The sequence below is a fragment of the Heptranchias perlo genome, chromosome 3 (assembly GCF_035084215.1).
Source record: "Heptranchias perlo isolate sHepPer1 chromosome 3, sHepPer1.hap1, whole genome shotgun sequence".
Classification (NCBI taxonomy): Eukaryota; Metazoa; Chordata; class Chondrichthyes; order Hexanchiformes; family Hexanchidae; genus Heptranchias; species Heptranchias perlo.
Genome location: NC_090327.1, coordinates 139,811,444 through 139,837,840, shown reverse-complemented (window position 1 = coordinate 139,837,840; position 26,397 = coordinate 139,811,444). Strand labels below are relative to the sequence as shown.

Sequence of the window (26,397 nt, the reverse complement as noted above, 5' to 3'; positions counted from 1 at the left end):
ATAGAGAGGACCTCAGGAGGAGGATGAATAGGCTCATTCACTTGGCACGTCTGGCTGTAGATGGATACAAACGCTAACGGCTTATCATTTGCACTCACATGCTGGGCTACACTATCATTGCAGATGGGAATGTTCATGGAGCCTCGACCTCCAGTTAGCTGCTTAATTGTCCACCACCATTCGTGACTGGATGTGGCAGATCTGCAGAGCTTTGACCTGATCCATCATTTGTCAGATATCTTAGATCTGTCTATAGCGTGATGCTTTTCTCTTTTACATGTAGTCCTGTGTTGTAGTTTCACCAGGTTGGCACCTCATTTTGAGGTACGCCTGTTTCTGCTTCCTACATGCCCTTTTACACAGTTCATTGAACCAGGAGTGGTCATCTGGCTTGATGGTGATGGAAGAGTGAGGTCTCTGCTGGGCCATGAGGTTGCAGATTGTGGTGGAATACAATTTCACTGCTGCTAATGGCCCACAGCGTCTCACTGATGGTCAGTTTTGAGCTGCTAGATCTGTTCTTAACCTTTCCCATTCAGCTGGTGGTAGCTCCACACGATAAGATGGAGGGTGTCCTCAATGTGAAGATGGATTTGGTCTCCACGAGGATTGTGCAGTGGGCACTCCTGACAAAAATGTCATGGGCAGATGCATCTGCGACAGGTGGATTGGTGAGGATTATGTGAAGTAGATTATTCCATAGTGTTCGTTCTCTCACCAGCTGCCGCAAGCCCAGTCTGGCAGCAATGTCCTTAAGGACTCGGCCAGCTCGAGGATGGACATTGAAGTCCCTGACGCAGAGTATGTGCTGTGTCCTTGCTACCTCAGTGCTTCCTCCAAGTAGTGTTCAACATGGAGGAGTGCTGATTCATGGGATGAGGGACGGTGGTAGGTGGTAATCAGCAGGAACTTTCCCTAACCAGGTTTGACCTGAAGTCATGAGCTTTCATGGGATCCATAGTCAATGCTGAAGACTCCGAGGCCCACTCCCACCCGACTGTTTACCACTTTGTTCCCACTTAGAAGCTTGGGACGTTGAGTGGTAGGTATGATTCAGTAAGTATGGTCATTAGGTTATGAGAGATGGCAGAGGGAAAGTTAATATCGATTGTGCATCAATGGGAATGTACAGAGTAGGTTAGATAGCAATACAATTGTGAACAGACTGTTATAAAAGCAAGTAGAACTTTGGAAAGTGTACCAATAGATGTAACGTATAAATCAAGAGCGATCATTTTTAAACTATATTTCGCCCTGATGAGACCACACCTCCAGTGCTGCGTGCAGTTCTGGTCTCATTTTGAAAAGGGTATTCAGTTTTGGGAGGGGGTTCACTGAAGGGCGACACGATTAATCCCATTTAAGGTAATGATGCACGAGGAAGGGTTGAACATCTTGGGTCTTTTCTCCCATGAAAAGAGAAGACTGTGGGGGGATATGAGAGAAGTGTTCAAAATTATCAAAAGTTTGGATGAATTTGAGCCCAGTGAGCTTTACTGTTGTGTTGAGAATTTAAAACATAAGGGCCATACTTAAATATTAAGAAAAACAAAACAAAATTGGGAATGCAGGGGGATTTCTTCAATAGCAGGGTGTTAAGTAAGTGAAACAGATTGCGACAGGACTGGGATATAACAAGAAAACAAAATCAGTTTTGAGAAGGAACTAAACAGGTCATTGTTAACAAATGGGATTCAGGGATATTGGAAATGCACCAATAGAAAGAGAGGGGAGGTGGGCCGAAGGTCGTCTCCGACTGACACTGTTACTGCGTTACTATGTTGCTATGTTACTATGTATCTTTGTTACTGTGTTGCTGAGTTGTTATGTTACAGTGTTACTGTGTTACTATGTATCTTTATTACTGTGTTACTGAGTTGTTATGTTACAGTGTTACTGTGTTACTATGTATCTTTATTACTGTGTTACTGAGTTGTTATGTTACAGTGTTACTGTGTTACTATGCATGTTTCTTACTGTGTTACTGTGTTGCTATGTTACTGTGTTACTATGTACCGTTGTTACTGTGTTGCTTTTTTACTGTGTTGCTATTTTACTATGTTACTATGTTACTTTGTACCGTTGTTGCTGTGTTGCTATTTTACTATGTTACTGTTACTGTGTTACTTTGTACCGTTGTTGCTGTGTTGCTATTTTACGATGTTACTGTTACTGTGTTACTTTGTACCGTTGTTGCTGTGTTGCTATTTTACTATGTTACTGTTACTGTGTTACTCTGTACCGTTGTTACTGTGTTACTGTGTTGCTATGTTACTATGTTACTTTGTACCGTTGTTACTGTGTTACTGTGTTGCTATTTTACTATGTTACTATGTTACTTTGTACCGTTGTTGCTGTGTTGCTATTTTACTATGTTACTTTGTTACTTTGTACCGTTGTTGCTGTGTTGCTATTTTACTATGTTACTTTGTTACTTTGTACCGTTGTTACTGTGTTACTGTGTTGCTATTTTACTATGTTACTATGTTACTTTGTACCGTTGTTGCTGTGTTGCTATTTTACTATGTTACTTTGTACCGTTGTTGCTGTGTTGCTATTTTACTATGTTACTATGTTACTTTGTACCGTTGTTGCTGTGTTGCTATTTTACTATGTTACTTTGTTACTTTGTACCGTTGTTGCTGTGTTGCTATTTTACTATGTTACAATGTTAATGTGTTACTATGTATCTTTGTTACTGTGTTGCTATTTTACTATGTTACTATGATGTAATTAATTCCTCGGTTACTCTGGCTGTTAACTCTAACTGTATCCTGTTAATTAGACGAATGTCTGTCGTGTTCTCAGATTGTGGCTGACATCGCTGACACTCTATCTTCTCGCTCCGAAAAATGCTCATATTCTTGTAAAGAGTTAATGCTTTCGTTCCTGAAATTGATGCTTTTTGTTATTTTTTACTGTGACATTGCTGCCAACAACTGCAAATTGACCTTGTTGTTGAGTCAAGGGGCTGTAATTTATGACTGGGCGATAGGTCCCATAGATTGTAACTGATCCTGGTTTATGAGACTTTGGCCTGTAATGTGCGTGGTGATTCCTGCCTGTAACTTTAACCTCTTACATCAGATATTATCCACCAGCAGTGATATTGTTGTTTTATACAGGTGTCCATTGTAATGTGAATAGTATCCATCGGCGGGAGTAAGTTGCTCCTCAGATACAACTCATGAAGTCGGTGAAACTATAAAGAACCTGAATTTTAGCAGTAGGGTTACAGGAGACAGTAAACTGCCCCAGGGAGAGCCTGTGGAAAGGGGCCCCCGCGGGATTACCGATTGGTGGTGTCTGTTTTTCCAGGTATTGTCCGTCCAGCCGAGGCCCAGGAATACTGAACAGTAATAAATCGCCAACAGTGGAACAGTTGTCATGGGGATGGTCCATATTTCTTTAATTTTATTCTAAATGTATGATTACAGTCAACGATTCCCCACAATCGGTAGCTGCTCTAAGTTTACTCCTTGCATAAAGTGGAAAAATAATTCAATAATCTCTGCTTTGCTTCAAAACAACACGATTACAGAGACTGAGCGGAGATGGGCTCGGATAACGTGTGGCACAAGATTGAGATCTGGGGACGAAAATCTTCCGTTCTCCCCATTATTTAATGATCTTAGAAATGAGAGTGAAGGGATATTTCAGCCCATTCTTTAACTCCTCTCGAAACTTACTCTGGGTCACGCCATAAATCGAAGTGTTTGTGCAGCAACTCAGGAGCTGAAGCATGAACCCAAGTTCTTGTATGATGAGTAACATTTGATCATTATCGAGCATGTTCAGTATAACAATTCGAGAATACATTGTACACACCACGAGCAGAGCCCACAGAAGGATAAAATTCCCCGATATCACTAAAAGTAAAGTGATGGATTTTCTTCTGTTCTTTGTCTCTGGATCGCTGTCACTCTCCCCACTGCTCTGGACCCGGAGTCTCTTGCGAATTCTGATAGTCACTAAAATGTGTCTGACAGTTAAAGCATTGAGCATCAGAATCAGAATAAATGGTACACACGGGGTAAGAATGTAATGGAGGCATTCAATTGCTGTCCATACTGGTGAAAGCATAACACTGATGGTAATAACACAGAACCAGGGTACTTTCTGAAGTATATATCTGCTGGTAAACATAAAGTACCAGAAAATGTTCTTTAGACTGAACAACACAGTCACGATCCCAATAACCACAGCCGCCGTTCTCTCGGTGCAATATTTAGTTTTCAGCTTCTGGCAACAAATGGCCACAAATCGATCGAAGGTGAAAGCGACAGTGAACCAGACGGAACAGTCTGTGGCTGCATAGAGCAGGACGGCGTGGATATTACACACGGGAATATCGAACAGAAAATGAAACTTAAAATAATAAAGAATGGGAATCTGCCTGAGTATCAGATCGGTGATAACGACCAGTAGATCCGCCGCTGCCATTCCCACCAGGTAACGAGTGACACATTTGGAGAGACCGCACTTTCCCCGAGATAGGATCACAATCGTTACTAAATTCACTGTCAGGAAGGGGAAAAACAGGGAAATTATACATCAGGTTGGAAGCAGAAATAACAGTGCGGTGGATCAGTGGGTGTAATTTACTGACTTCTCAATACACCCGTGATGGAATCCAGGGTGACAGAACTTTATGATACAGATAAAGTTTGAAGTCAAATGTCAGTAATGATTTGAGAAGTCCATGCATGAAGACACTGGGTGAATAAACAGGAACAATAAAATGGATATATTCATTCCGAAATGTCCAGTAATAAAAAGAAGTGTCCCCTGAGGAACAGAGAGTAAACATACCGACTGGTGCCGTACAAATCCAAAGGGATCACCAGGTCCCAGCGTCAATTCCTGGCCCACTCAGTTACAATTGGAATCAGTGACCCTGGGATATGGTGGGTGTGAGTCCCCCCTAGGTCCTGATCAGTGTTCCTGGGATATGGTGGGTGTGAGTCCCCCTGGGTCCTGATCAGTGACCCTGGGATATGGTGGGTGAGTCCCCCTAGGTCCTGCCCCTGATCAGTGTCCCTGGGATATGGTGGATGTGAGTCCCCCCTAGGTCCTGCCCCTGATCAGTGTCCCTGGGATATGGTGGGTGTGAGTCCCCCTGGGTCCTGCCCCTGATCAGTGTCCCTGGGATATGGTGGGTGTGAGTCCCCCCTAGGTCCTGCCCCTGATCAGTGTCCCTGGGATATGGTGGGTGTGAGTCCCCCTGGGTCCTGCCCCTGATCAGTGTCCCTGGGATATGGTGGGTGTGAGTCCCCCCTAGGTCCTGCCCCTGATCAGTGTCCCTGGGATATGGTGGGTGTGAGTCCCCCGTAGGTCCTGCCCCTGATTAGTGACCCTGGGATATGGTGGGGGTGATTCCCCCCGGGTCCTGCCCCCGATCATTGACCCTCGGATATGGTGGGTGATTCCTCCCTGGGTCCTGATCAGTGACCCTGGGATATGGTGGGTGATTCCTCTCTGGGTCCTGCCCCTGATCAGTGACCCTGGGATATGGTGGGGGTGATTCCCCCTGGGTCCTGCCCCTGATCATTGACCCTGGGATATGGTGGGTGATTCCTCTCTGGGTCCTGCCCCTGATCAGTGACCCTGGGATATGGTGGGGGTGATTCCCCCTGGGTCCTGCCCCTGATCAGTGACCCTGGGATATGGTGGGTGATTCCCCCTGGGTCCTGCCCCTGATCAGTGACCCTGGGATATGGTGGGTGATTCCCCCTGGGTCCTGCCCCTGATCATTGACCCTGGGATATGGTGGGTGATTCCCCCCGGGTCCTGCCCCTGATCATTGACCCTGGGATATGGTGGGTGTGATTCCCCCCGGGTCCTGCCCCTGATCAGTGACCCTGGGATATGGTGGGGGTGATTCCCCCGGGTCCTGCCCCTGATCAGTGACCCTGGGATATGGTGGGTGATTCCCCCCCGGGTCCTGCCCCTGATCATTGACCCTGGGATATGATGGGTGATTCCCCCTCCCCTGAATCCTGCTCTGGATCAGTGACCCTGGGATTATTTTTATTCGTTCACGGGATGTGGGCGTCGCTGGCGAGGCCAGCATTTATTGGCCATCCCTAATTGCCCTTGAGAAGGTGGTGGTGAGCCGCTTTCTTGACCCGCTGCAGTCCGTGTGGTGAAGGTTCTCCCACAGTGCTGTTGGGGAGTTCCAGGATTTTGACCCAGTGACGATGTGCACCAAACATCTGGATGTGAAACCTCAGCGGCAAAATGGACCAAAGGAGATTATTCTGAAATCATCTGTGGCACATGAGGGTTCCTGTCTTCTGAAAACACATCAAAGAGGTAACTCCGTGTGGAGAGGAGCGGGGAGAAACTGTTTTAAAGCTTCACTGGTGGAAATAATGCCTGAATTTTCCCTTTATCTCCGCGGCCGGAAATGCGCAGTCTCGGATCGGCAGCCCGTTTTACACCACGTCCCATTTTCATCAACGAACACTGGGTTACTTTTAACTTTCGGTGAAGAGGTGAACCAGATGATATCGGATGGGCCGATATTTCTACATCCAAACCGATTTCCATTTCCATTAAAATCAATGAATTGGAAAAGAGGGAGATGTGTAATGGGCGGCAGATCTTATATCACCGGTTTTAGACTGTCACCAAGTTCAAATTATCTCCATGCCTGTCTATCTGTCTGCGTGACTGTCTGTCCGTCTGTCTAATAATTGATTTAATGGGAGCCTTTCCACTTACATTTCAAAGCTATAGGGATGGATAGTCGCTTTCAACAGACGGAGAATTTAATTAATAATGTGATCTACTACCTTGAGTTAAGAAGGTATCTGAATACCAGTAAGGACAGAGTGAACCTCTAACGGAGTCAATTGCTAACAGAGTGAGAACTTTCAATTGGGAATTTGGAGGGTGTGGGAATTAGGTGCAGAGGGGGAAAGAGGTGCCATGTGAATTAAACCGAAGAACTGTAGACTAAGTCTGGGCGGAGCATAACGGGAGCCGCACGAGGAATCAAAACAAGGCAAGGAGGAGTGCCGAGGGGAAGTCATTAAGTATTTAATTCATTATTTAGTGTTTTAGTTGTTACAGTGGTTACTGAGGATAAAGGGAATGGGAGCGGTGGACCGAGAGCAGAAGGAGCTGGACCAGTGAATGAGGGCAGAACACATAAAGCTGAGAGCAACTCAAACACAGGCAGAAATTTGAAAGAGTGACATAGAATGGTTGCTGCAAAGAACGAGGCTATTCGGCCCATCGTGCCTCTGCCGGCTCCTTGTAAGAGCAATCAACTTAGTCCCATTCCCCCGCTCTTTCCCCGTAGCCCAGAGGATAGCAGGTTGGTGACTGATTAATAAGCAACACATTTGTTTGCTCTCTAATCGAGGGGAGTGGTTTAAACGAGGAACCAGGAACAGATAACTTACTAATACTTTATTAAATTAATATCTGCAACTAGTTAAATTATGCGTTTTAAAAAATGACTAAAATAAACCATGTGAATTAATTACATAAAAACTTTAATGAAGTTAATAAATGAAACAAGATTAGATAGAGAGAGTAGGGTAGGTGGTGTGCATTAAACTGCAGCATGTGGAAGTTTGTGGAGAGCAGTGCGATCCCAGGCATCCACAGTAAATGCAATAAATGTCTGTAAGTCGAGGAACTTCGGCTCAGAGTTGTTGAGCTTGAGTCCGAGCTGCAGACATTGCGATGCATCAGGGAGGGGGAGAGTTTCCTGGACACTTGACCCGAGAGGCAGTCACTCCCCTTAGGTTAGGTAGTGGTTTAGATTCGGTTCGTGGTCAGGGACAGGAGGATGTAACTGTGAGTCAGACAGGTAAGGGTAGCCCAGACGCAGTGATAGAGGAGGCTCAGCTTTTGCCATTGTCTAAAAGGTACGAGGTACTTGCTTCCTGTGGGATCAGAACAAAGACTACAGGGAGGAAGGGGGCAAATTGATCCCTGCAATGTGGTACTGGAGGCCCTCAAGTTGGGGGAGTGAAAGGTAATGTGGATATTTTAGGGTATAGTATGGACAGGGGGATAGATACTGTTCTCTACAGCCGTGTGCTGTAGTCCCAAGGGCTGTGTTGCCTACTCAGTGCTCGGGTTATAGGTATCTCCTCACAGCTGGAGAAGTACTTGCAGCAGGAGGGGGAGCATCCAGTTAAAGTCGTCCAATTAGGAACCAATGACACAGATAGAACTAGGAATGAGGTTCTGCTGAGGGAGTTTGAGGAGCTCGGGTCCAAACTATGGGGGTGGCGTTGTTAGTAAAGGATGAAATCAGAGCAATAGTGAGAAAGGATATTGGCTCAGAAAACCAAGATGTAGAATCAGCCTGGGTGGAATTAAGAAGCACCAAGTGGCAAAAAACACTGCTGGGAATTGTCTCTAGGCCTCCAAACAGTAGTGGTAATGTAGGGGATGGCAGGAAATTAGAGATGCATGTAACAAGGGTACTCTTCTGTAATCATGGGTGATTTAATCTACACAAAGACTGACCAAACCAAATTAGCAATAATACTGTGGAGGATGAATTCCTGGAGTGTCAATGAGATTTTTTTTAGATCAGTACGTTGAGAAGCCAATTCGGGAACCGGCTATCCTAGATTGGATATTGTGCAATGAGAAGGGGTTAATTAATAATCTTGTTGTGCGGGGTCCTTTAGGGAAGAGTGACCATAACATGATAGAATTCTTCATTAAGATGGAAAGTGAAATAGTCAATTCTGAAACTAGTGTCTTAAATCTAAACAAAGAAAACTACGAAGGTATGAGGAGTGAGTTGGCTATGATCGATTGGGAAGCTTCATTAAAAGGCATGACGGTGGATAGACAATGGCTAACATTTGAGGAACGAATGCATGAATTGCAACAATTATACATTCCTTTCTGGTGCAAAAACACAAAAGGAAAAGCGGCCCAACCACAGCTAACAAAAGAAATTAAGGATAGTATTAGATCAAAAGAGGAGTCATAATAAGTTGCCAGTAAAAGTAGCAAGCCTGAGAGTTGGGAGCAGTTTAGAATTCAGCAAAAAAGGACAAAGAGATTGATTAAGAGGGGAAAAATAGAGTATGAGAGTAAACTTGCAAGGGTCATAAAAAAGGACTGTAAAAGCTTGTACAAATATGTAAAAAGAAAAAGATTAGTGAAGACAAATGTAAGTCCCTTACAGTCAGAAACGGGAGAATTTATAATGGGGAACAAGGAAATGTCAGAGCAATTAAACAAATACTTTGGTTCTGTCTTCACAGAAGGGAACACAAATAATTTCCCAGAAATGCCAGGGAACCAAGGGCCGAGTGAGAAGGAGGAATTAAAGGAAATTAGTATTCGTAAAAAAATAGTGCTGGAGAAATTAATGGGACTGAAAGCCGATAAATCCCCAGGACCTGAGAATCTGCATCCCAGAGTACTAAAAGAGGTAGCCATGGAAATAGTGGATGCATTAGTTGTCATCTTCCAAAATTCTATAGATTATGGAACAGTTCCTGCAGATTGGAGGGTGGCAAATGTAACCCCACTATTTAAAAAAAGGAGGGAGGGAGAGAGAAAACTACAGACCGGTTAGCTTAACATCTGGAGTAGGGAAAATGCGAGAGTCCATTATAAAGGATGTGATAACAGGACATTCAGAAAATATCAAGTGGATTAGACAAAGGGAACATGGATTTATGAAAGGGAAATCGTGTTTGACAAACCTACTGGAGTTTTTTGAGGATGTAACTGGTAGAATAGATAAGGGAGAACCAGTCAACGTTGTGTATTTGGATTTTCAGAAGGCCTTTGATAAATTCCCACAAAAGAGGTTAGTGTGCAAAATTAAAGCACATGGGATTGGGGGTAATAGACTGGCATGGATTGAAAATTGGTGAACAGACAGGAAACAGAGAGCAGGAATAAACGGGTCTTTTTCGGGGTGGCAGGCGGTGACTCGTGGGGTACCGCAGGGATCAGTGCTTGGGCCCCAGCTATTCACAATTCATATCAATGATTTGGATGAGGGAACCAAATGTAATATTTACAAGTTTGCTGACGGCACAAAACTAGGTGGGATTGTGAGCTGTGAGGAGGATTCAAAGAGACTTCAAGGCGATTTAGACAAGTCGAGTGAGTGGGCAAATACATGGCAGATGCAGTATAACGTGGATAAATGTGAAGTTAACCACTTCTGAAGGAAACACAGAAAGGCAGAGTATTATTTGAATGGTGATAGGTTGGGAAATGTTGATGTACAAAGGAACCTGGGTGTCCTTGTACACCAATAACTGAAAGCAAACATGCAGGTGCAGCAAGCAGTTAAGGAAGGCAAATAGTATGTTGGCCTTCATTGCAAGAGGATTTGAGTACAGGAGCAAGGATGTCTTACTGCAGTTATACAGGGCCTTGGTGAAACCACACCTGGAGTATCATGTGGAGTTTTGGTCTCCTTACCTAAGAAAGGACATACATCGAGGGAGTGCAGTGAAGGTTCACCAGACTGATTCCTGGGATGTCAGGACTATCGTATGAGGAGAGGTTGGGTCAACTAGGCCTGTATTCACTCGAGTTTAGAAGAATGAGAGGGGAACTCATTGAAAGGTATAAAATTCTGACACGACCAGACAGACTGGATGCAGAGAGGATGTTTCCCCTTGCTGGGGGGATCTAGAACGATGGGTCACAGTCTCGGGATAGTGGGTAGGACATTTAGGACTGTGATGAGGAGAAATTTCTACACTTAGAGGGTGGTGAACCTGTGGAATTCTCAACCACTGAAGGCTGTGGAGGCCGAGTCACTTAATATATTTAAGAAGGTGATAGATAGATTTCTGGACACAGAAGGCATCAAGGGCTATGGGGAGAGAGCGGGAATATGGTATTGAGATAGAGGATCAGCGATGATCATATTGAATGGTGGAGCAAGCTCGATGGGCCGAATGTCCTTCTCCTGCTCCTATTTTCTATGTTTCTATGTTAAAAAGCAGAACCTCAAAGGTAACAATCACTGGATTACTACCTGAACTATGTGTAAATTGGCATAGGGACAAACGGATTGGATAGTTACATGCATGGCTGAAACAATGATCTGAGAAGGAGAGCTTTCAATTCATGGGGCACTGACACCAATACTTGGGAAAGATGGAGCTGTTCCATTTGGATGGGGTCCATTTAAACTGGGCTGGGGCCAGTGTCTTGGTGAATCGAACAACTGGGGCGGTAGATAGGGCTTTAAACTAATACAGGGTGTTGGTACAGGCAAGGGTAATTTTATCAGTCCAAAAAGAAAAGTCAAGGCTCTAAAGCAGAATAGTGATTTGGGTAAAAACAAGTATAGTGTGGCAGGAAGGGACAGCGAGATTAACAAAAATAATAGTGTATCAGTGATTAAGGTCACTTCAGGGAAAATAGTAAACAGTTAAAATTAACATTGTTAAATCTGAATGCGGGAAGCATTCGTAACAAAGATCGGTGAATGAATGGCACAAATAGAGATAAATGGGTTTGATCTAGTGGCCATTACTGAGATGTGGTTGCAGGGTGACCAAGTTTGGGAACTAAATATTCCAGGTTACTTGACGTTTCGGAAAGACAGGCAGATTGGAAATGTGTTGTGGTGGGTGGGAGGAGTGGGGGTGTAGCCCTGATAATAAAGGATGAGATAAAGACATTAGTGAGAAAGGATCTGAGCTCAGAAAATCAGGAAGTAGAAACAGTATGGGAGGAGTAGGGAATAACAAGACGCAGAAAACACTGGTGGGAGTAGTTTATAGGCCCCATAACAATAGTTATTGTGTTGGACAGAGTGTGTATCAGGAAAGTAGAGTAACATGTAACAAGGGCAATGCAATAATACTGGAGGACTTTAATCGTAATATAATGGGCAAACCAAACTGGCCAAAGTAGTTTGGTGGACGAGTTCATGGAATGCATTCGAGACAGTTTGTGGAACAACATGTCGAGGAATGAACTGGGGAACAAGCTATTTTAGATCTAGTATTGTGTAATGAGACAGGGTTAATTAGTAATCCGCTAATTTTGAAATTGTACCCTGTACAACCAAGTCCAAGTTATTAATATACATCAAGAAAAGCAGTGATCCCAGCATCGACCCCTGGGGAACACCACTGTACACTTCCCTCCAGTCTGAAAAATCAACCGTTCACCACTGCCCTCTGTTTCCTGACACTGAGCCAATTCTATATCCATGTTGTTACTGCCCCCTGTATTCCATGGGCCACAATCTTGATGATAAGCCTACCATGTGACACTTTGTCAAACGCCTTTTGAAAGTCCATATACACCACATCAACTGCATTGCCCTCACCTACCCTCTCTGTTACCTCATCAACAAAATCTATCAGGTTAGTTAAACACGATTTGCCTTTGACAAATCCGTGCTGGATTTCCCTGATCAATCCACACTCGTCCAAGTGACTGTTAATTCTGTCCCGGATTATTGTTTCTAAAAGTTTCCCCAACACTGAAGTTAAACTGACTGGCCTATAGTTGCTGGGTTTATCCTTACAATCTATTTTGAAAAAACTCCAACACTCTTGCAACAAAGGCCAATATACTATTTGCCTTCTTAAATGCTTGCTGTACCTGCATGTTAACTTTATGTGATTCATGTACAAGGACACCCAAATCTATCTGCCCACCAATATTTCTTCATCTCTCACCTTTTAAAAAATATTGTGCTTTTCTATGCTTCATACCAAAGTAGATAATTTCACATTTCCCCACATTATACTCCATCTGCCAACTTCTCACCCACTCACTGAACCTGTTTATATCCCTTTTCAGATTCTTTGCATCCTCCTCAAGCTTACTTTTCCATCTAGCTTTGTATCGTCAGCAAACTTGGATACATCACACTTGGTGCCTTCATCTGAGTCATTGAAACATATTGTGAACAGCTGAGGCCCAAGCACTGATCCTTGCTCCACCCCACTCGTTACAACCTGCCAACCCGAAAATGACCCGTTTATTCCTACTCTCTGTTTTCTGTCCCTTAAACAATCCTCAATCCATGCTAACCTATTACCCCCAATCCCATGAATCATAACCTTGCATATTAATGACTTGGACTTGGTTGTACAGGGTACAATTTCAAAATTAGCAGATGACACAAAACTTGGAAATGTAATAAACATTGAGGAGGATAGTGATAGACTTCAAGAGGATATAGACAGGCTGGTGGCATGGGCGGACACGTGGCAGGTGAAATTTTACGCAGAACAATGCGAAGTGATACATTTCGGTAGGAGGAACGAGGAGGGGCAATGTGATCTCGAGGGCACAACTCTAAAAGGGGTAAAGGAACAAAGAGATCAGAGGGTACATGTGCACAAATCATTGAAGGTGGCAGGGCAGGTTGAGAAAGCAGCTAAAAGACATACGGGATCCTGGGCTTTATAAATCGAGGCATAGAGTACAAACGTATGGAAGTCATGATGAACCTTTATAAAACATTGGTTCGGCCATAACTGGAGTATTATCTCCAGTTCTTGGCACCACATTTTAGGAAAGATGTGAAGGCATTCGAGGGGGGCAGAAGAAATTTAATAGAACAATTCCAGGGATGAGGGGCTTTAGTTACATGGATAGACTGGAGAAACTGTGGCTGTTCTCCTTGGAACAGAGAAGGTTGCGAGGAGATTTGATCGAGATGTTCAAAATCATGAAGTGGCTGGACAGAATAGATAGAGAGAAGCTGTTCCCATTGGCAGAAGGGTCAAGAACCAAAGGACATAGATTTAAGGTGATCGGCAAAAGAACCAAAGATGACATGAGGAAAAATAGTTTTGCACAGCCAGTGGTTAGGTTCTGGGATGCACTGCCCGAGGGGGTGGTGGAGGAAGATTCAATCATGGCCTTCAAAAGGGAACTGGATAAGTACATGAAAGGAAAAAAAATGCAGGGGTGATAGGGTGGGGTAGTGGGTCCAGCTGGATTGATGTTGCATAGACCCGGCACAGACTCGATGGGCTGAATGGCCTCCTTCCTTGCTGTATTCTTTCTATGATTCTATAAGTGTAACGATGCAATTATATAGGGTTCTGGTGAGATCACACCTGGCATGCTGTCTACAGTTTTAGTCTCCTTACCTAAGGATGGATGCACTTGCCTTTAGAGGGGGTGCAACAAAGGTTCACTGGATTGGTTCCTTAGATGAGAGCATTGTCCTATGAGCAGAGATTGAATAGGATGGGCTTATATTCTCTGGAGTTTAGAAGAATGAGAGGTGAGCTCATTGAAACTTAGAGGCCTTGACAGGGTAGTTGCTGAGACGCTGTTTCCTCTGGCTGGAATGTCTAGATCGAGGAGTCACAGTCTCAAGATACAGAGTCGGCCATTTAGCACTGAGATGAGGAGGAATTTATTCACTGAGGGTTGTGTATCTTTGGAATTCTCAACCCCAGAGGGCTGTGGATGTTCAGTCGTTGAGTATATTCAAGGCTGAGATCGATAGATTTTTGGACTCTCGGAGAATCAAGGGATATGGGGATCAAGCGGGAAAGTGGAGTTGAGGCCAAAGATCAGCGCATGATCTGACTGAATGGTGGAGCAGGCTCGAGGGGCAGTATGGCCTCCTCCTGCTCCTATTTCTTATGCTCTTATGAATTGAAGTGGCACAATGTTAATTTGGTGCTTTTCACCTTTGAGTGAGAACTGAATAGGTTTCCATTTGATCCAGGGAATATAAAACGAGAAATTGATAAAGGAATTTACTGTTCACATTACTCCCGTTATAATCAATTGGAATTAGAAGCAGTTGGAATTATTTATCTCCAGTTGCAACTCTGTTTCATTAACCACATCCAGCACATGTAAAAATTCTCCTTATATCCAAGACATACTTCTGATTTGATTTGATACAGTCTTTGCCGTCTAATCATTCGGCATCTCCTGGGCGGAGCAGACAAAGGATAATCAGTGCGGGGGACAGACCGCTCGCCAGGAATAGATCCCGCCGATTCCCATTCCTTTAAAGTCAGTGAAAGTCTGGGTGTGTAAAGAGTGTGGAATCCTCATCGCCCCCGTTTTATCCCACCGCCCACCTCAGCCGCTGCTTAACGCCCAGCGGTTCAGGTTAAAATCTACTCTCAGGACTCAGTGCATGCAGCAGGCTGCAAGCTGATCAATAAAGTGAATCACCCAGTTACATTATAGAGGGAATAATATACTGTCAGTCACACAGCAAGAGGAATAAACTGAATACAATGAATTGTTGGATATGGAGACTTACATAATACAAATAGTGTTACAGTTAAATATGGTTTACAAATAAGGATATGTTTACTTACAAGGAACAACAGCAGCAGCTGGAATTTGACAGTAAAAGGATAGAACAGGAATACAGTTAAAATGACTGCAGAATTAATACCTGGATACGGAGACTTACCAGGGACACCAATAACAGCGAGGGCGGGATAATAAATCTCCTGTATATATAAAAGAGTCCGATATGCCTTATATTGTCTTGAACCACTCCGATCCATTCTTTCAACTTCTGGAGAACGCCGATCCCGCTGAAGACCAAGCTCCGACTGAGACTTTGGGTTAACACATTGAGCGGAGGCCCTTATGGAAAGCGGGAGATATCTCCATTGACATAATTAGAGCCCAGGGAGACTGACATTAATTACAGTCATTGAACAAACAGATTCAGTTTATCTCCCCAAAGACCAGGGAAGAACAAACTCTGTGAAATCCGCAGCCTGACAGCAGTGGGTGAAGTGAAAACAATTCTATTGACAGATTTCAGATTATTTCTGTGATACAATGTGATTTTGGATTTTCAGAGAATTTCTATCCAATTCTCAGGTTGGACTTCAAACTCAGTCACTGAAACCAAACCATATGGGTGAACCCCCGGGGATATTCTTTTTCACTTCTGGAGATCGCTGGTGATATTGTTTTATTTCCATCGCCCTTGCAATGCTCACACATGTCCACTCCCCTCACTCCAAGGGTCATAGTGTTTATGGTGGACAGCTGATTTCGCCATCCATCGCCAGATCTGGGTAGATTATATAAATCACTATCGGGTCCTGCTCTCTGCCAAATCTGCTAGTTATTCCAGGATCATTCTGAAATGCAAAGGCAGCCCCGGCTTCTCTGATCCACCACAAACCGTCATCTTAAACCCCTCTCACCAGCCCCCTCCACCCTCACCTCCAAAGCAGATTGAGACCATCTGTTCAGCTGCATCTACCACTTCCATTCCTTCCCCGAGACCAACAAGACAAACTTCCCCCTGCCTAAGCCCTGAACTCACACTTTTCTCCAGTTTTTCTCCTATCTTCCCTCATGCTCATTGCGAGCAAACCTTGATGATGAGATCCTCCTCCTCCTCCTCCCTCGACCCTGTTCCCACCAAACTGCTGACCACCTAACTTCCCATCAGGACCCTCATATTAGCTGATATTGTAAACGGTTCCCTCTCCTCAGCTATTGCTTCAAATCTGCCGTCATCACCTCCTCCTCAAAAAAACACCCTTGACACCCCCCCATCCTTGCAAACTAACACCCCATCTCCAACCTCCCTTTCTCCTGCAAAGTCCTTGAACGTGTTGTCGCCTCCCAAATCCGTGCCCATCTTTCCAGCAACTCCATGTCTGTGCCCCTCCAATCAGGATTCCACCCCTGCCACAGTACTGAAACGGCCCTTATTAAAGTCACAAATTACATCCTATGTGACTATGACCATGGTAAACTATCTCTCCTCATCCTTCTCCACCTGTCTGCAGCCTTTGGCACGGTTGGTCATACCATCCTCCTCCAATGCCTCTCCTCCATCGTCCAGCTGGGTGGGACTGAACGCACCTGGTTCCATTCTTATCCATCCAGTCGCTGCCAGAAAATCACCTGCAATGCTTTGTCTTCCCGCTCCCATACCGTTATCTCTGGAGTCCACAAGGATCTATCCTTTGCACCATCCTGATTCTCATCTACATGCTGCCCCTCAGAGACATCACCCAAAGACATAATGTCAGATTCCACATGTAGGCTGACGACACCCAGCTCTACATCATCATCACCTCTCTCGACACATTCACTGGATCTCATTTGTCACACTGTTTGTCCGACATCCAGCACAGGAAGAGCAACAATTTCCTCCAAATAAACATCGGGAAGGCTGAAGCCATTGTCTTGGGTCCCGCCGTAAACTCTGTTCCCTAGGCAACAACTCCATCTTACTCCCTGGCCACTGTCGAAGGCTAAACCAGACCGTCTGCAACCTTGTCATCCTATTTGACCCTGAGATGAGCTTCTGACCACATTTCCACTCCATCACCAAGACCGCCTATTTCCACTTCTGTTACATCGCCCGCCTCTATCCTGCTTCAGCTTATCTGCAGCTGAAACCCTCATCCATGCCTTTTTTTACTTCTAACGATTCTAATGTTCTCCTGGCTGGCCTCCGAGCTTCCAACTTCCATAAACTTGAGCTCATCGAGTACTCTGCTGCCATTATCCTAACTTGCATCAAGTCTCATTCTCCCATCACCCCTGTGCTCCCTGACTTACATTTGCTCCCTGTCCGGGAACCCCTCGATTTTAAAATTCTCATGCTTGTTTTCAAATCGCCCCATGGCCTCGCCCCTCCCTATCTCTGTAACCACCTCCAGCCCTACAACCCTCCGAGATCTCTGGGCTCCTCCAATTCTTGCCTCTTGTGCAACGCTGATTTTAATCGCTCCACCATTGGCGGCCGTGCCTTCAACTGCCTAGACCATAATCTCTGGATTTCCCTCCCTAAATCTCTCTGCCTCTCTCTCCTCCTTTCAGATGCTAATTAAAACCTACCTCTTTGACCAAGCTTTTGGTGACCTGTCCTAAAATCTCCTTATGTGGCGCGATGCCAATTTTTTTTTGCTAACTTTTTTTTGTGAAGTTCCTTGGGATGTTTTACGACGTTAAAGGCTCTATGTAAACATGAGTTGTTGTTGTGATCGATTTGTCGTAATTTGATGCCAAAAGCTGAAAACGAATTATTACACTGAGAAAACGGAGGCTGTGCTTCTCGGAATAGTCAGTGCACTCTTAAAAAAAAACACTTTCTGCCGCATCCTGTGCATAAGTTGCACAGTCTTTACAATGCTCTCTGGCTTTCTCTTGAGACAGTTCATGTTCAGGTTTCACAGACATCGACAGTAATTGAATCCATTTAGATCCACGTGTCCCATTTGTTCTGATTCTGCTGCTCAATGATTTAACCGTCAGACATGTTTAGTGGCCAGCAGAGCCCGCCGGAGAATCCGGGGACCAGCGTTGGGGAGAGTTTCAGTTACACAGCGATGGAAAGCCGACGGAAATCTGTCATTTTACTGTTTGTTATATCGGAAACTCTGCTGTTAATTATCCTTCAGGGAAGGAAGCCTGCTGTCCTTACCCGGTCTGAGATAAACCTGATCTGGGTGACTTTTAACTGCCCTCTGAAATAGCCCAGCAAGACCCTCTATTGTTTCAAATTGCGACAAAGAATAAGAAGAATAAAACTGAATATACCACTGAGCTGCGACAGAGGCATCGAATCAGGACACAGCAAGAGCACGCCCAGCATTGTCGAGTCTGCAAAGTCCTCGCGAACAAATGGAGATTGATTGAAAGTTTTACATTGGCTTCACCACCGGTGTGTCAGCTCGTTGGTGTAAGGGTATGATTCTCGTTTCGGAGCTTGTTTGTTTGATATGAAAAATGCCCACCTTCAAATCGCAAATTAGCTAACCCGTGCCATAATTTTGAGACAAAAATCTCCAATTGCCTTCTCCCATCTTTTCAGCGTTGCAGAAGGCAGGATTGAGGACCAGAGAACAGAATGCACAGGGTTTGTGAAGCAACGCATATGGAGAAAATGAAGACAATGATACAAGAAGGTGTGCAGATTGAAGCTGGCATGTGAATTTATCCCAATTCAAGCAATCTCATGGGTACAGAATGTAAAAAGTGTCAGGAATGCATTGGCCGGGAATCACATACGGGTTTCCCACATGGTATGTGAAATTTCTACCACTGTACAACTAATGCACACCTGGCCGTTGTGTGAATGTGTCCAGTTGGAAACCTAAATAGAACATGCAGTCTGGCAGACCTCCCCTGATAACGCTACGTACTCTGATCTAAAACTGTGCAGTATCGGTCACTTGGCTGAGATGTCAAGGCTTTGGATGCAGTTCACATCTTCACTGCTTTCCTTCCATAGTGTCTGCAACAAGAGACTTCTCATCCTTTGAAATTCCAATCTCCATCTCAACTCATCTTGCCCACTCTCCTCTGAGATCACTGCACGCCTGTCCTCCCTTACACTCTCCCTCCAGATAAACGCGTCCACCAATATTCATGGCCGTTGTCTTGACCTTGCCATCACATGTGGCCTCTCTACTCTAATCGTGTCAATCATGGATAATGCCATCTCTGATCACTTCCTTGTATCCCTCTCAACCCATATCCCCCTTCCCCCTCCCAAAAGAATAGTGGCAGGGCTATAGTGATAGGGGATTCAATTGCAAGGGGAACAGATAGTTGTTTCTGTGGCCGCAAACGTGACTCCAGGATGGTATGTTGCCTCCCTGTTGCTAGGGTCAAGGATGTTGCGGAGCGGCTGCAGGACATTCTGAAGGGGGAGGGTGAACAGCCAGTAGTCATGGTCCATATCGGTACCAACGACATAGGTAAAATAAGGGATGAGGTCCTGCAAGGTGAATTTAAGGAGTTAGGAGATAAATTGAAAAGCAAGACTTCAAAGGTCGTGATCTCAGGATTACTACCAGTGCCACGTGCTAGTGAGTTTGGGAACAGAGGAACAGGAGTCGGCCATTCAACCCCTCGTGCCTGCTCCGCCATTTGATAAGATCATGGCTGATCTGTGATCCAGCTCCATGGACCTGCCTTTGGCCCATATCCCTGAATACCTTTGGTTGCCAAAAGGTATCTATCTCACATTTAAATTTAGCAATTGAGCTGGTATCAATTGCTGTTTGTGGAAGAGAGTTCCAAACTTCTACCACCCTTTGTGTGCAGAAATGTTTTCTAATCTCGCTCCTGAAAGGTCTGGCTCTAATTTTTAGACTGTGTCCCCTACTCCTAGAATCTCCAACCAACGGAAATAGTTTCTCTCTATCCACCCTATCTGTTCCCCTTAATATCTTATAAACTTCAATCAGATCATCCTTTAACCTTCGAAACTCCAGAGAATGCAACCCCAATTTGTGCAATCTCTCCTCGTAACTTAACCCTTGAAGTCCTGGTATCATTCTAGAAAACCTCCGCTGCACTTCCTCCAAGGCCAATATGTCCTTCCGAAGGTGCGGTGCCCAGAACTGCTCACAGTGCTCCAGGTGCGGTCTAACCGGGGTTTTGTATAGCTGCAGCATAACTTCTGCCCCCTTGTACTCTCGTCCTCTTGATATAAAGGCCAGCATTCCATTAGCCTAATTGATTATTTTCTGCACCTGTTCATGACACTTCAATGATCGATGTACCTGAACCCCAAGGTCCCTTTGGACATCCACTGTTTTTTAACTTTTTACCATTTAGAAAGTACCCTGTTCTATCCTTTTTTGATCCAAAGTGGATGACCTCACATTTGTCGACATTGAATTCCATTTGCCACAGTTTTGCCCATTCACCAAATCTATCAATATCCAGTTTCCACCCGAACCACATCAAAGAGGCCATCCCCTATGGACAGGCTCTGCGAATACACAGGATCTGCTCAGATGAGGAGGAACGCGATGGACACCTACAGAGGCTGAAAGACGCCCTCGTAAGAACGGGATATGACGCTCGACTCGTCGATCGACAGTTCTGACGGGCCACAGCGAAAAATCGCATAGACCTCCTCAGAAGACAAACACGGGACGGAACCAACAGAGTACCCTTCGTCGTACAGTACTTCCCCGGAGCGGAGAAACTACGCCATGTTCTCCGCAGCCTTCAACATGTCATCGATGACGACGAACACCTCGCTAAGGCCATCCCCACGCCTCCACTACTCGCCTTTAAACAGCCACCCAACCTCAAACAGACCATCGTTCGCAGCAAATTACCTAGCTTTCAGGAGAACAACGTCCACGACACCACACAACCCTGCCACGGCAACCTCTGCAAGACATGCCAGATCATCGACACAGATACCACCATCACACGAGAGGACACCACCTACCAGGTACATGGTTCATACTCCTGTGACTCGGCCAATGTTGTCTACCTCATACATTGCAGGAAAGGATGCCCCGGAGCATGGTACATTGGCGAGACCATGCAGACACTGCGACAACGGATGAACGGACACCGCGCAACAATCGCCAGACAGGAGGGTTCCCTCCCAGCCAGGGTACACTTCAGCAGTCAAGGACATTCAGCCTCCGATCTTCGGGTAAGCGTTCTCCAAGGCGGCCTTCGAGACACACGATAACGCAAAATCGTCGAGCAGAGATTGATAGCCAAGTTCCGCACCCATGAGGACGGCCTCAATCAGGTTCTTGGGTTCATGTCACGCTACACGTAACCCCACCAGCGAATAAAGAGTTATCTGTTTTTAATACAACTGGTCATCCTCTCTCTTTCTCTTCCTTTCGGATGTTTCTCTCTCTCTCTCTATCTTTGGGTTCGGACCGTTTGTATATTCAGTAGTCCTGTATGTACTGTCTCTCTGTCTGATTGCCTTGACAACGGGCAGTTGGAAAGATTATCTGTAATCACCAGGCATTCTTCTCTGACAAAAATGTAGTAAACTTCAAGGAATCACACACTCACCTGACGAAGGAGAAAGCCTCCGAAAGCTTGTGATTTTCAAATAAAACTGTTGGACTATAACCTGGTGTTGTTAGATTCCTTACATTTGTCCACCCCAGTCCATCACCGGCATCTCCACATCAATGTAGAGGAGATCGCATTGTGAACAGTGAACGCAGTATAATAAATATTTACTTCCAAGGCAATGACCCAAAGTCCAACTTACGATGGAGCTGAAATAGTTTGCTGAGGAGAGTGAAGATCGAAATGGTCCTTGGTCCAACCCCGGGTTTCGGTAATATTTGGTTGTTTTGTTCGCATTCTTTGGTTCGAATCCCGCATTTGTTTGGACTGAAATTTTAACCGGCACTGGAGGCTTAGGGAAGGAATAGAGAGGCACCAAGGATGAAAAATATTGATCGCGTCTTTATCCGTCTTTTATTTCTCTATTTCTTCTGCATTTTTTTCTGTTTTTTGTCTCTCTCGGTGCCGAATGAACATTCCATTTGAAGCATTTGTCCCAAACTGAAGCCTTTTCTCCGTCTCGTGGCAACAAGACAAGCTCTGTCTGTGACTGCTTGTGACCTTCAACAGCAACAGGCCAAGAGCTAAACATTTATCAGCGAACTGACAGAGCGATAACACAATGGGAATAAAACTCCCTCACATTGTTAGATACTGAGTGACACGGGTTGTAATGTGTGTCAGTAAACATACCCGAATACTGAGTGACACAGGTTGTAATGTGTGTCAGTAAACATACCCGGATACAGAGTGACACAGGTTGTAATGTGTGTCAGTAAACATACCCGGATACAGAGTGACACAGGTTGTAATGTGTGTCAGTAAACATACCCGGATACAGAGTGACACAGGTTGTAATGTGTGTCAGTAAACATACCCAGATACTGAGTGACACAGATTGTAATGTGTGTCAGTAAACATACCCAGATACTGAGTGACACAGGTTGTAACGTGTGTCAGTAAACATACCCGGATACTGAGTGACACAGGTTGTAATGAGTGTCAGTAAACATACCCGGATACTGAGTGACACAGGTTGTAATGTGTGTCAGTAAACATACCCGTATACTGAGTGACACAGATTGTAATGTGTGTCAGTAAACATACCCGGATACTGAGTGACACAGATTGTAATGTGTGTCAGTAAACATACCCGGATACTGAGTGACACAGGTTGTAATGTATGTCAGTAAACATACCCGGATACTGAGTGACACAGATTGTAATGTGTGTCAGTAAACATACCCGGATACTGAGTGACACAGGTTGTAACGTGTGTCAGTAAACACACCCGGATACTGAGTGACACAGGTTGTAACGTGTGTCAGTAAACACACCCGGATACTGAGTGACACAGGTTGTAATGTGTGTCAGTAAACACACCCGGATACTGAGTGACACTGATTGTAATGTGTGTCAGTAAACATACCTGGATACTGAGTGACACAGGGTGTAATATGTGTCAGTAATCATACCCGGATACTGAGTGACACTGATTGTAATGTGTGTCAGTAAATATACCCGGATACTGAGTGACACAGGTTGTAATGAGTGTCAGTAAACATACCCGAATACTGAGTGACACAGGTTGTAACGTGTGTCAGTAAACATACCCGGATACTGAGTGACACAGGTTGTAATGTGTGTCAGTAAACATACCCGGATACTGAGTGACACAGGTTGTAATGTGTGTCAGTAAACATACCCGGATACTGAGTGACACAGGTTGTAACGTGTGTCAGTAAACACACCCGGATACTGAGTGACACAGGTTGTAACGTGTGTCAGTAAACATACCCGGATACTGATTGACACAGGTTGTAATGTGTGTCAGTAAACATACCCGGATACTGATTGACACAGGTTGTAATGTGTGTCAGTAAACATACCCGGATACTGAGTGACACAGGTTGTAATGTGTGTCAGTAAACATACCCGGATACTGATTGACACAGGTTGTAATGTGTGTCAGTAAACATACCCGGATACTGAGTGACACAGATTGTAATGTGTGTCAGTAAACATACCCGGATACTGAGTGACACAGATTGTAATGTGTGTCAGTAAACGTACCCGGATACTGAGTGACACAGGTTGTAATGTGTGTCTGTAAACATACCCGGATACTGAGTGACAGATTGTAATGTCTGTCAGTAAACATACCCGGATACTGAGTGACACAGATTGTAATGTGTGTCAGCAAACATACCTGGATACTGTTTGACACAGATTGTAATGTGTGTCAGTAAACATACCCGGATACTGAGTGACACAGGTTGTAATGTGTGTCTGTAAACATACCCGGATACTGAGTGACACAGATTGTAATGTGTGTCAGTAAACATACCTGGATACTGAGTGACACATGTTGTAATGTGTGTCAGTAAACATACCCGGATACTGAGTGACACAGGTTATAATGAGTGTCAGTAAACATACCCGGATACTGAGTGACACAGGTTGTAATGTGTGTCAGTAAACATACCCAGATACTGAGTGACACAGGTTGTAATGTGTGTCTGTAAACATACCCGGATACTGAGTGACACAGATTGTAATGTGTGTCAGTAAACATACCCGGATACTGAGTGACACAGGTTGTAATGTGTGTCTGTAAACATACCCGGATACTGAGTGACACAGATTGTAATGTGTGTCAGTAAACATACCCGGATACTGAGTGACACATGTTGTAATGTGTGTCTGTCAACATACCCGGATACTGAGTGACACAGATTGTAATGTGTGTCAGTAAACATCCCCGGTTACTGAGTGACACAGGGTGTAATATGTGTCAGTAAACATACCCGGATACTGAGTGACACAGATTGTAATGTGTGTCAGTAAACATACCCGGATACTGAGTGACACATGTTGTAATGTGTGTCAGTAAACATACCCGGATACTGAGTGACACAGGTTGTAATGTGTGTCAGTAAACATACCCGGATACTGAGTGACACAGATTGTAATGTGTGTCAGTAAACATACCCGCATACTGAGTGACACAGGTTGTAATGTGTGTCAGTAAACATACCCGGATACTGAGTGACACATGTTGTAATGTGTGTCAGTAAACATACCCGGATACTGAGTGACACAGGTTATAATGAGTGTCAGTAAACATACCCCGATAATGAGTGACACAGGTTGTAATGTGTGTCTGTAAACATACCCGGATACTGAGTGACACAGGTTGTAATGTGTGTCAGTAAACATACCCGGATACTGAGTGACACAGGTTGTAATGTGTGTCAGTAAACATACCCGGATACTGAGTGACACAGATTGTAATGTGTGTCAGTAAACATACCCGGATACTGAGTGACACAGGTTGTAATGTGTGTCAGTAAACATACCCGGATACTGAGTGACACAGGTTGTAATGTGTGTCAATAAACATACCCGGATACTGAGTGACACAGGTTGTAATGTGTGTCAGTAAACATACCCTGATACTGAGTGACACTGATTGTAATGTGTGTCAGTAAACATACCTGGAAAAATGATTCCGGAAAATGAAAGGAGTAGAGAGATAGAAAAATGGATGAAAGAGACAGATGGAAAGAGATGGAGACACAGAAAGATGAGTGAGAAAAGAATGATAAAAGATAAATAAAAATAAAGATGTGTTTCTCCGCCCCAGGGGCACAGATATACCAAACATGGTAATGGACGTTATTCAAAAACATATTCCCTGTGACTTTTTGTGTGCATTTGTTTGTAAAGTCTGGATTTTAAAAGTTACTAAAACCCGAAGAAAAATGAAATAAAAAGCTGATGCCCGTCCAGTGATCGAACCCGTGACCTTGGCGCTATTATCACAAACGCTCTGACGAACAGCACTGACTGGCCGTCAAAATGCTCAAAGGTCATGGTTCTGGGCCCCGCATTCGGCAGTTTGTGTTTTACTTCTCACAATGATTGACAGAGTTATTGCACAAATATTGAACAAACCACATCCCTTAAACATTGTTTCTTGTTTCTGTATAAAACTGGCGACGGAGTGATTCGAAATTAACAGATAAAGAGCACTTTAATCTATCAAATTTAATTCTGATCATTATTATTTTACAAACAGTGAACAGCCCATCACTGAAACACTGTCTCACTATCGAATCATTTGACAGGACCCTGAACCACTGTGAAAATACTGTAAGCCCAACATGATTCGAACACACCGTGTCTGGATTGATGCCTCAGACCAGCTCACGTTGTTCCACAAGGCCCACAGCCAATGTGTGAAGCCGGATCCATTGGAGGGAGATCGGTACCGACAGCCGCCGGGGCTCTCGGAGTGCGACAGCAGCATCAGCGCAGGATCCCCGCTCTCTCATCCAGACACTACCGGCGGAGAGCTGCCGGTCCCGGCCTGAGCCGTGTCTGGGAGCCGCCGACCGGTCTCGTCTGAACAGGACCGATCATTTGAAGAAATTGGCACACAGATGATTCTGCCCATTTCACATGGGATCTCTTGTATCTGATTCTTCTTTCCCTCGACTCCTCCAACTGCCTGGTGAATTAGATGCTCGATGCAATCACAGTGAATTCATGAAACCCATCCTGACATGGTCAGCACGGAGAGAGAGAGAGAATGAACGGTGCTGGCCATTGAGAGGGGATGGATTTTGAACATACCCGGATAAATAGACA

General features: G+C 44.6%; 1 protein-coding gene across 1 annotated transcript; it reads right to left on the bottom strand.

Moving 5' to 3' along the window:
- Nucleotides 1–3,618: 3,618 nt before the first annotated feature.
- On the bottom strand, nt 3,619–4,443 carry LOC137308943 (probable G-protein coupled receptor 139). Its single transcript, XM_067977366.1, has one exon. It carries the CDS (start codon nt 4,441–4,443, stop codon nt 3,619–3,621), a length of 825 nt encoding a protein of 274 aa, XP_067833467.1.
- Nucleotides 4,444–26,397: the final 21,954 nt, after the last annotated feature.